A 12,004-nucleotide genomic window follows, 5' to 3' on the forward strand; every position below is an offset into this window, starting at 1 on the left:
CCAAGAGCCCACTTAAATTATCTGAAGCCTGTTGAGATTGCTTAGGCTCTATTGGGGTCACAAAAATGTTTTCCAGGCAAGCGCAATTATTCTCCAAGCTACTGGAAGAGTCAGCAAATGGTCCTTCAATTATCACAGGAGATGAAGAAGCCAATGGATCAGAGTTCTCCATGCCACCAACAACCACCACCATATTCTATAATATATTGCGGGGGTCACGCTGTGTAATTGTGGTCCATAGAACCTCACATACATAAAGCATACCGTATTTTTCGCTCTATAACACGAACCCAACCATAACACGCACATAGTTTTTAGAGGAGGAAAACAAGAAAAAAAAAATTCTAAACGAAACAGCGGATGTATGATTTTTGTGGTTCATGCTGTGGCCACAGACATGTGATCTGACAGTGAGTTTGGAGTAGCCCAATGCAAAAATCCTGAGGATCCATGTGGATCCATGCTTTGTAACCACGTTTTTGCACCACTGCGGCCCCAGGCAATAGTGGGTGCATGATTTTTTTTGGTGCAAGCTGTAGCCATGGACATGCTATGTGATCTGATGGTGAGTTTGGGGTGACCCAGTGCAAAAATCCTGAGGATCCATGTGGCTCCGTGCTTTGTAACCACGTTTTAAGTGGGGAGGGAAGGAAAAGCACTCAAGGGACAAGGAGCACGCGTGGGGTGGGTGGAGAAGGATGCTGTTAATAATGCAGAAGAGGGGTATAAGAGGAGAAGGCTCCTCTCCTCTCCCGCTTTGCTCCTTTAAAGAAAGAAGGCTCTCTGTCCCTCTCTCCTCAACACTCAGCGGCTCTTCCCCCGCTTTGCTGTTTCAAAGCGAGCCACGGAGGAGGGAAGGAAGGGGAACCATGGATCCTCTGCTCACGACTGCAGCAGATCCCCCCCCCCCTGCCACCCGCAGGCATTCCCTCCATAACACGCACAGACATTTCCCCTTACTTTCTAGGAGGAAAAAAGTGAGTGTTATGGTGCAAAAAATACGGTATCTCCATTTAAAAATGGTTTGTACTGTTGTATCTTCAAGATGCCCCTAAGCTTACTTTCTTTGGAACAGATGGCATGTCTTTTTTCATAGTTCTTCGCAAAAATTCAGGCATGTTATTTTCAATATCTGCACGTGTCCCCTTTTTGTGCAGCACTGCGGCCAGAAAGGAAATAACCTAGAAAGAAACGCAATTTGAAGAGTTTAAGAAAGGGAAAATAATAACCAAATCACACTCCGAACAAAACTCCGATGCACAGCGGAAGACTATATATCTCTGTTCGCATATCCAAAGAACTGTGGGAACAAGTAGGAATTTGATGATGGTTCAACTGGTGAAATGGCCTTTTCCACAAACAAGCAGTTAAGATTCACAACAAATGCAAAAGACAGTTTGCTAAGACTTGTTTTCTCAGAACTCATATAGACACACTGCCTCAAGACTCCAAAGACAAGGAATCTCAACAGAACCTCAGCCAGCCCCACTGCTGCAACTAAATACAGTGGTACCTCAGGTTATATACGCTTCAGGTTATATACGCTTCAAGTTACAGGCTCCGCTAACCCAGAAATAGTGCTTCAGGTTAAGAACTTTGCTTCAGGATGAGAACAGAAATCGTGCTCCGGCGGCATGGTGGTAGCAGGAGGCCCCATTAGCTAAAGTGGTCTTCAGGTTAAGAACAGTTTCAGGTTAAGAATGGACCTCCGGAACGAATTAAGTACTTAACCTGAGGTACCACTGTACAGCATCCCACAGCTAAGCAAGGGAAGGGACCCAAAACACTCTTCATCTGTCACAGAGTCTCCAGCTCTCAAGATGAGGAAACATGTGCCAACTAGCCCTTCTTAAAATGTGCAGGTTGCAGAAAGGAGAGTCCTCCTGACAACAAATGCAAGTAATTTGTGTTGGCAAGTGTAACACAGAGTCCAACCTCTTCTGCTGGGAATATCTCACTTCTTTTATTGATACACAAGACTCATTCTTCCTGGGCAGAATCAGAGCCAGGGCATCTGGAGCCACCAGAGGTCCAGTTCTAAGGCAAGTCCCAAGATGGCATGGGCAGCATATAAATAAAGGGTAGCAAACAGTAGCCTTCCAGATGGTGGATTGCAACACATAGCATCCTTGACCCTTGGCCACACTGGCTGGGGTGGATAGGAGCTGGAACCCAAAAACAGATAAGTGTCACAGATTCCCCACCCTTGCTATAAAGAGATCCATGTAGGGACAGAAAATGACCCGTATAAGACAACTGCAGCACTTGCTTTGATTTCACTAATTTAGTTACATGCAATGATGCCCTTAGCTTGTTGTAGCATTAAAAGTCAATACAGTGGTGCCTTGCAAGACGAAAAGAATCCGTTCTGTGATTCTCTTCGTCTAGCGGTTTTTTCATCTTGCGAAGCAAGCCCATTGACGGATTAGCGGATTAGCGCTATTAGCGGCTTATCAGCTTATCAGATCAGCTGCTTAGCGGCTTAGAAAAGGGGGGGAGGGGAAAAACCAGCAGGAACTCGCAAGACATTGTCGTCTTGCAAAGCATGCCAATAGGAAATTTGTTTTGCAAAGCACCTCCAAAACGGAAAACTCTTTCGTCTAGCGAGTTTTCCGTTTTGCGAGGCATTCGTCTTGCGGGGCACCACTGTAGATTACTTTAATCACATTCACAAGCTAATGTCCTGCTTAAAACAGAATTTTACTGTTCAGCTAGGTGACCAGGATGGGGGAAAAACAGGCAAGTTTAAAATATTCCTCCATTAACCAGCTTTATCATTTCTTCTTGTAAATGTAACATTCCATGCCAGCCTTGGTTTGGATTCAGCATGGTTTTTATGCATTTGTCCCATGAAGTTTTGTTTTATTTGGGTAATGTGGATAAAATTCCATGAAAAATACTTTTAAAAAGAAAAGAAAATATTCATCCACATATCCACTTCCAGCTTACAATGAAATTCAAACTGTTGTGAAAAAGATGTTTCTAATTGGATTCCTGGTTCTCATCATGAACCACTGCTATTATCAAGTATAATGACACACAAAATAGGTGGCAAGCCATGCATGGAAACTTTTTTTTTGAGAAAGTGGTAAATTATGGAAAGAAGCTGTAGAATAAAACCAGTCTGGAGTTTAATCCCTGGATGTCTCACACAGCAGAGTGCGATTTCTTCCTTGGAGTGAAAGAATGAATTGCCATTCTGAGAAAATAATGTTGCAGGCTTCCTTCCCCACGCTGACAAGAAAGCATTTATACAGTCTATCTTTCCTCACATACTGTCATTTTGCAATCAGTGGTATATACCAGTGTCTGGGAAAGAGTGTAATAAAATTCCCCAACAGGCGATATAAAAAAGCAAGAGGAAATCAGACTTGTTTTTAAAAGGAAGCATAGAGACTGTATACTCATGATCACTGTCTTAAGTTATTTCCCACTTTGTGACAATTCTGGAAAATTAAAGACCTCACTCCAGTCTCACTATCTGTTTGCCTTCCAGGTTTATCAAATATCATGGTCAGGACAGAAGAATGGACTCCCAACTTTCTCATTAATATCATTAGCTTAATTCTTTCTAGAGGTCTTTCTTAAACACCTGAAACATCTAAAGGCCTCACAACTGAGGAGAGAAAAACTGGGGGGGGGGGAGAAACGTGGCTGTGGCTTACTAAATTTCATTTTGTTAATTATTTAATTATAAAACCCAGGTATAAAGGTAAAGGGACACCATTAGGTCCAGTCATGACTGACTCTGGGGTTGCGGCGCTCATCTCACGTTATTGGCCAAGGGAGCCGGTGTACAGCTTCCAGGTCATGTGGCCAGCATGACTAAGCCGCTTCTGGCGAACCAGAGCAGCGCACGGAAACGCCATTTACCTTCCCGCTGGAGTGGTACCTACTTATCTACTTGCACTTTGACATGCTTTCAAACTGCTAGGTTGGCAGGAGCAGGGACCGAGCAACGGGAGTTCACGCCGTCGCGGGGATTCAAACTGCCGACCTTCTGATTGGCAAGTCCTAGGCTCTGTGGTTTAACCCACAGGTATAAATATTACCAAAGCAGCTACAGACAAACACAATACTAAGAAGCACAACAAATTAAGGGGCAGGAGAAATTTAGTCGTCCTCACAAGTTCACGCAATGGGTTTTTCGCCCCTGTCCTCCCCCTCTGGAGAGGAAAGGGCGATCGTTCCACCTGACAAGCTGCAATACTTGGCACAGACTAAGCACAATGTTGAATTTCACCAAAGGGGGGTGGATAGGCAAAGACATAGCTGAGATGCTAAGGGCCAGGTGTAAAGGGTTGGCCAGGTATGAAGGAGGGAGAGTTGACAAAGGGTTAAGCGGGCTTGATGAGCGGAGCAAACAGAGATGGTAGCCCCTAGCGAAAACTTAGAACCATTAAAAGCAGGAAAGAACAATCATTCTAATGACTGGCAACTCATTAGAATTTGTGAGTGCCCAATATCATCACGAGCACAAATCATCATGAACAGCAGAGACCCGCACAAAATCCAGCTAATTCTTTACTCTGCTCCAGACATCAACACATTTTTGTCCTTAGAATAGCAGAAAGGAGGTACGATACCTGTACAGTTTTTCCAAGGCCCATGTCATCTCCAAGAATGCACCCGTTACCACAAACAGCATGTCCATATAAAAACAGGGCCCCTTTTCTTTGATAATCACGTAGGTATCTATTAATTGTATATGGGATCCGATCTCCATCCTTAGACAGCTCATAGTCAACTGCAGATGAGGGAAATCTTCTGCCAGGGAAATGAGGCTTCTCCAAATCTTCGTCATCAAATATTAAGTTCTTCTGGGCATATTTACTGGTTTTGATACTACAGAGTTTTTCTACTAGTATTTTCTTTCCTTGAGAGCCCCTAAAAGATACAACTGCAAAAGAATTCCCATTTTCATCTGTTTCCAAGGATGTTATCGTGGCTTCACAAAGCTTCTCATTCTCAGGAAAAGGAGCAAGGCATTTATCTCCAACATGCCACCTGCCTGTTAAAAATCACATACAACAAAAATAGTGTTTCAACCTGAATGAAATTCAGTGGAGTGTAGTTAATTAAATTCTATTCATTTTTCCCCCCCACATAAAGTTGGGATGCAAACTGTTTTAAATTAGTCCTGCAAAAATCAAGACACATCCTAGCAATGTTCTCTTCAAGGTAACAGATAAATCACCCACCTGCCAAATCATCACTCATTCTTAGTTATAGATAAGCATGGATACCCAAATACCTATAAAACTGAAAGGGAGAAAAGAAACAAGCATAAGCAAAAAAAATAGTATTAACAAGATAAAAGGCAAGTATCATCAACCGACATTTCGAACATACGATTAACCTCCATAAAGGAAAACCCGAAACAAATGCTATCATAACATAGTGTCCCAAATAATGACATCTCCATGCTGGGGGGAAAAGCACCACATTGAGCTAACTGTACAGTGGTACCTCGCAAGACAAAAAATGCACAAGACGAAAGAGTTTTCCATTTTTTGAGTCGTTCCGCATGACGAATTTCCCTGTGGGCTTGCTTCGCAAGACGAAATGTCTTGCGAGTTCTTGCGAGTTTGTTTCCTTTTTCTTAAAGCCGCTAAGCCGTTAATAGCCACTAAGCCGCTAATAGCCGTGCTTCGCAAGATGAAAAAACCGCAAGACGAAGAGACTCGCGGAACAGATTAATTTCATCTTGCGAGGCACCACTGTACTTTTCACTTTAGGGAAGGGGGGAAACTGTGTCCCTCAAGAAGTTGCTGGGCTCCAGCTGCCATCAGCTCCAGCCAGTATGGCCAGCAGATCCGCTCCACTTCCCAGTGGGGAGGAGTTGTGGTGGACCACATGGCCACCCACTCCCCACCGGGGGCGGGGGGCTTTGTCCCCCATTGCCCAGGGGATCCCGGCCACGTCAGAGCCCGGCTGGCCAATCCGCTGGCCGGGGGCGTGGCTGGGTCAGTTTAAATTGGAGGGGTGAGCCAGAATTGGCAGTGGCCATTTGGTTTTCGCCTACTTCGTAGCAATCGTCACAACTTTGTTAGGGTTGCGGTTAGGCATTGTTTGACCTTGTGATGGGGGAGGGGAGGTGTGGCCATCACCTGCCCCTCCAAGCTTAAGGGTATTCCGTTAAAGGAATCCGGGGGTGTTGATCTTGTCTGAAGCCCGGGTCGGGGGCTAGGGCCTTGGCACAACCCCGGCGGGAACACCAGGGGGAGCTCGAGTTGGTATGCACCAATACCACTCACATTCTGTAATTCAATAAAGTTGTGGCCAAATTTGCCCAATAACATAAACCTAATACAGTGGTGCCCCGCAAGACGAATGCCTCGCAAGACGGAAAACTCGCTAGACGAAAGAGTTTTCCGTTTTGGAGGTGCTTTGCAAAATGAATCTTCTATGGGCTTGCTTCGCAAGACGAAAATGTCTTGCGAGTTCCTGCGGGGGTTTTTTCCCTCCCCCCCCTTTTTCTAAGCCGCTTATCTGCTTACCCGCTAAAAGCCGCTAATAGCGCTAATCTGCTAATCTGTCAATGGGCTTACTTCGCAAGACGAAAAAACCGCTAGACGAAGAGACTCTCAGAACGGATTCTTTTGGTCTTGCGAGGCACCACTGTATCCGTGTCCTTGTGTGTGTTATTTCCCAACAAGGGGGTGGCTGCGGGGTCTTGACACACAATCAACAGTTGTAGTCGAGCATCTTCTGGAGGGATTCAGGTTAGTCATCCATGCTTTAGGAGATGAGGTGAGGCATCATATCAAGCTAAGAGAACAGCCCCTCTTCTCCTGCATCCCTATGAGAGGGAATAACAGTGCTCTGCACTTAGGACAAAAAGTCTCCCCCTCAATTATAATTATTTTTTTTTAAAGGTGACAAGCATAGCTGAAGTGGGGTTCTTCGTGAAATGCCAGTCTGCAGGAAATCAGTATAAAATGCTGACAGTCTGATGCCCTGAAAAGGGACTTTGGCCCAGGTAAAGCGTGCAGTGAGCTGCAGCCTAAACATCTCTCGAGAATGGGGCTAGTGTGTGACTAAACTGACTCAATTATCAGCAAGCAGCAGGTGGCAGGAAAGAGAGCAGAAGCTGAAGACTATTATTTGTTTATTGGTATTTATAGGCCGCCCATTAACCACTGGCAACTGGCATTCAGCAGCATTAGCATAGTCATTATGGCTAGTAGCCACCAATAACCTCCATGAGCTTCTCTAACCCTCTTTTGAAGCTATCCAAGATGGTGGTCATCACTGTCTCCCATGGGAGCAAGTTCTAAAGTTTACCTATGCGCTGTGTGAAGAAGTGCTTTCTTTTAGAATCATAGAATCATAGAGTTGGAAGAGACCCCAAGGGCCATCGAGTCCAACCCCCTGCCAAGCAGGAAACACCATCAGAGCACTCCTGACATATGGTTGTCAAGCCTCTGCTTAAAGACCTCCAAAGTAGGAGACTCCACCACACTCCTTAGCAGCAAATTCCACTGTCGAACAGCTCTTACTGTCAGGAAGTTCTTCCTAATGTTTAGGTGGAATCTTCTTTCTTGTAGTTTGGATCCATTGCTCCGTGTCCGCTTCTCTGGAGCAGCAGAAAACAACCTTTCTCCCTCCTCTATGTGACATCCTTTTATATATTTGAACATGGCTATCATATCACCCCTTAACCTCCTCTTCTCCAGGCTAAGCATGCCCAGCTCCCTTAGCCGTTCCTCATAAGGCATCGTTTCCAGGCCTTTGACCATTTGGGTTGCCCTCCTCTGGACACGTTCCAGTTTGTCAGTGTCCTCCTTGAACTGTGGTGCCCAGAACTGGACACAGTACTCCAGGTGAGGTCTGACCAGAGCAGAATACAGTGGCACTATTACTTCGCTTGATCTAGATACTATACTCCTATTGATGCAGCCCATCATTTATCTGTTCTGAACCAATAGGGCCATGGGCGTAGCCGGGGGGGCAGTTGCCCCCCTCCATCAAGTAAATAAATAAAAACACTTAACTAAAAGTAGAAATAATCATAATATTTGAAACTGAAATACATGTTGAAGTCACTTGGATGATGTTGTGGCGCATTCTAGCGATGCAACTGGCAACCTGACTGAGTGATGGACTATGGTACACCATGTGGAAGGAGAAGAAACTCAGTAAAGAGTAGTTGAAAGAGCTGGACATAGCAGATCTAGTAAAAGAGGCAGAAATCTTCCATCCTATCACAGAAGAGGTTCTCCTCATCTCTCTTGCTCAGCCATGCTCCCCTTGTACCCTAGAACAGTCATTTGGCACATTGCGGAGAGTAAAAACCTAAGGGTGATGATGGCAGGGGAGCGTCTCCATGGGTAATGCTTACTGAGTGAGCACACAAAAACCACATTTGGGGGAAAGAAGGAATTGGAGAAGGAAATGCTGAGAAGCATTTCAGCAAATCCAAGAAAAAAATGAAAAAGAAAATAAGATGAAAAAAGGCGTGTTCTTTGTAATTTTGCAAAATATACTCGTTAACTGTGGGAAAGGTACTCCCTGGTGTTAATTTTTATTTTATTTTTTGACTTCCAAATCTGCTAGACAGACCAGACGGAGGAGGATAACAGGTGGGTGTCCTAACCTAAGGTTACCCGATGTCCCCGTTTCCCGGGGACAGTCCCCAGATTTACAAATCAGTCCCCATACAAAATCCTATCATTCCTACTGAAGTTGAAAAGTGTCCCTGGATTCACTGAAAAAAATCTGGTAACCTTATCCAACCCCTCCCCCAAACATAAATCCTAGCTATGCCCATGAATACGACATGAACGAAGGGTAAGGCCCTGCGCTTACAACACCCCTGACCATGTTGAAAATGCAACTGAAATGCAGCAACCTCTGGAGGGCCACCGATTTCCCCAGCAGCCCTGACATCAGGTTAGAGCAGTCTCAGTCCAATAACACACACAAAGGCAGGGCAGGAGACCCTTCTTCTAGGCCAGCATTAAGTTGCACAAGATAATATCACCAAGGCAACAATCTTAAACAAACAGTAAGCATCCATAAAAATGGCAAAAGAAGCTTCTTTCCCAAATCAGTTTTATCTTGAACAATAGCAAACACAGTAAATAAAGAGTTCACTTGTCAGTGCTTCAGTGCTCATTTCTTCTCTTTCCAAAATATATTTTATCTTGAACAATCGCAAACGAAGTCAATAAAGAGTCCACTTGTGATATACCAGTGGTTCAGTGTTCCGACTTCATTCCGGTAAACCGGCGTTTCGTTGCTAAATACCTTTAGTCATTGAGCTGTCAAAATCTACTGTAACAGAACTGCACCGAATGAACAAGGAAAATTAAATCAAAAAATAGGCTGAGAAAGCATAGTTAAGGCATAACTTTGTAGTGTGAACGATATACAAGAGAAGATGGTATGTAAGCGGCTTAAAGGTATAAAGGTGAGACAATAACTAGTCTATTTGCACGTACCTAGTTCCTACCCCCAGTCCCACTAATGCAAAAAAATTCTCTGTAGAAACTTACCTGTCCCCATCTGCATGTTTCCTTCGGGAGGAGCATAGAAGGAGGGCGACGTCCTTCAGTTTGTTAAATCTCCTTAGGAAACATGGGCAGGACTCACAAGCCTAAACCTATTTGGGGAAAGAAACTACTTTTGCCATTTTCAATGGACGTTTATTGTTTATTTACAGGTGACATTACCTGTAAACAACATTTCATGTAATTGTTGATATTATCTTGGTGTCGACTGCAGTAGTCAGCCCTGTTCATTATTTTAGCATTAAGATATAGGCAGGAATAACTGGAATTAAAGGGCACTTCCGGGCTGGGGGGGGAGGAAGTTCCCCCGCGCGAGGCAAAAGCCCCGAACTCACGTGCCGAGAAGCCGCCGCAGCTTCTGCCACTTCCGGGGTTTCAAAGCTGCCCTATTTCGAAGGGAGCAGCAAGGTCTCGCGAGATCTAGCCGCGGTCTCGCGGGGTCCGGGTCTCCACAGAGCATCTCCTCTCAGGATGAAATCGCCCTAGACTTAACAGTACAGAGTCGCCCGCCCGGCCTCAGAGTCTATGGTTGTTATTCGAGCGCCATTTCCCCTTCCTTGTCTCACCCTCGCTTGTCGGCGCCGAAGGAGGAGAATTCCCACAGGGCACGATGGTGGGGCCGAGCAGAAGAAGGCTGCTCAAGCCAAGGAGAGGAGCAGGCAGGAGTTCCTGCTCTTAAGAAACTCCCGACTCTACACTTTTTCCTATCTCTAGCGGGAAAACGAAAGGCTTTTGATGCCGGCTCGCGCGGCCAATTCTCGCGATAACGAAGTTAGGTGCTTCCCCTCACCCTCTTTGCTGCTTCCCCGGCTGCCTTCAGTTCTCGCTTTGCTCTCAGGGAGGTCGGAGGGACAGGGCTCGCTCGCAGTCTCTCTTTTTTTTTTAATAAGATATTTATTAAGATTTTTTAACACATTGCAATAAAAAATGAAAAAAGAAAAAGAAAAATGCAAAATAAAAACAGATAAAAACACATTAATTTTCCGTTTCTTATTTTCCTTAAGTTTATTTCCCCGGACCTCCTCATACCTCCCTTTTTTGTATTCCACTTAAATTTATTAGTTCAGCAAATCCTTACCATTAAGCTTTTACCCATTTATAGACCTTTTTTTTCATATTCTCTTAAAGCATTACAGCTGGAAACCACTTAATTTCTATCCGACATCATTCTATCATTCATTAATTTTACAATATTTCTGTAAATAGTCTTTAAATTTCTTCCAATCTTCTTCCACCGACTCTTCTCCCTGGTCTCGGATTCTGCCAGTCATTTCTGCCAATTCCATATATTCTATCACTATCATAGCGCTCGCTCGCAGTCTCCGCTTGCTCCTTTGGCGTGGCGGCTGGAGCTTAGACCGCAGGAATAAAGGAGTCAAAGCCAAGGAGCTGTGTGAAGAAAAAATAAAAATAATAAAGCCGCTTTACTGAGCAGTTGTTGCGCCTAAGCTGCCTTCTGGCAGCTTCGTGATTCAGCAGCGTCTAGGCAGGCAGAAATTCAACAGGTGCAGCCTATCAGTGCACCGCAATCCTGGGGGGAAACGCTGCACCTGCCGGTTTTCTGCCTGCTGTGCTGCTGTGAAATTGCCTTTCAACAGCAGTTCTGTTTTGTCTGCTCTTGTAGTACAAACCCACTGCTGAATTTGGACTCCTTAGAGCAGTGTTTCCCAACCTTTTTTGGGCAAAGGCACACTTGTTTCATGAAAAAGATCTCGAGGCACACCACGTTACAGCCCCGTGACGTCAGCGCGCAGCGTCACGCCGGGAGGGACGCACGAAGGAGGGGGGAGGGCGAGCGGAGGCAGCGGCGAGCCCCGTTCCTCCCCATCCGCCCCTTTCTGTGCAAGGAGCGCGAACAGGTGTGAGAAGGGGGTCAAACCTGCGGGCCGGGGAACCTCCAAGCTTTGGGGGTGGAGGGGGAGGAGGCAGCAAAGCGAGGCAGGAAGGAGAGCGCGGCTTGGCTGGGTGAGCTTTGGCAGGGGCAGGGAATGAGAGCCGCGAGGCGGGCGCTGCGGACGGAGGCGCTGCCCGCCGAGCTCGCAGGCAGCCAGGCAGGCAGACGGCGAGAGCCCTGCGCTGGGCGGCCTCTCCTCGCCGCCGCCGCTCCGCATCCCTCCTCGCCCGCCTCCCTCCGGGGACGGCGCCCCAATCGAAAATTTGACTTTTAAAAAAAAATCTTTCGGATTTTTTAATTTTTCCCACGGCACACCAGGCAACATCTCGCGGCACACTAGTGTGCCGCGGAACAGTGGTTGAAAAACACTGCCTTAGAGTAGCTTTCTGATCTTAAGATACAATGGGAAGCCCAAACCTTGGGGAAGCTGCTGCTCAGACTCTGGTTTACTATCATTCATAAAATTATAATTATTTGTTATTTATACCCCACCCATCTGACAGGGTTTCCCCAGCCACTCTAGGCGGCTTCCAGCAAAATATTAAAATACAATAATACATCAAATATTAAAAGCTTCCCTTTTAATAGTGCTCTC

At 45.6% G+C, this 12,004-nt stretch overlaps 1 protein-coding gene across 8 annotated transcripts in view; it reads right to left on the reverse strand.

The window, feature by feature from the left end:
* ERCC6L2 (ERCC excision repair 6 like 2) overlaps positions 1 to 9,926 on the reverse strand; it is a 291,509-nt gene extending 281,583 nt beyond the window's left edge. For 2 of the 8 annotated variants that reach the window (XM_082241484.1, XM_082241487.1), the window contains exons 1-4: positions 9,501 to 9,889; positions 5,202 to 5,262; positions 4,587 to 5,011; positions 1,062 to 1,181 (exon numbers count right to left, since the gene is read on the reverse strand). In XM_082241484.1, coding sequence (XP_082097610.1) covers positions 1,062 to 1,181; positions 4,587 to 5,011; positions 5,202 to 5,220 — 564 coding nt within the window. In that variant the 5' untranslated portion in view covers positions 5,221 to 5,262; positions 9,501 to 9,889. Of the gene's footprint in view, positions 1 to 1,061; positions 1,182 to 4,586; positions 5,012 to 5,201; positions 5,263 to 9,500 lie in introns of all 8 variants that reach the window. The other 6 variants (XM_082241486.1, XM_082241485.1, XM_082241489.1 and 3 more) reach the window with 6 other exon arrangements.
* Between the last annotated feature and the right edge of the window lie 2,078 nt (positions 9,927 to 12,004).

Source organism: Podarcis vaucheri, assembly GCF_965113315.1.
Source record: "Podarcis vaucheri genome assembly, chromosome: 11".
Lineage (NCBI taxonomy): Eukaryota > Metazoa > Chordata > Lepidosauria > Squamata > Lacertidae > Podarcis > Podarcis vaucheri.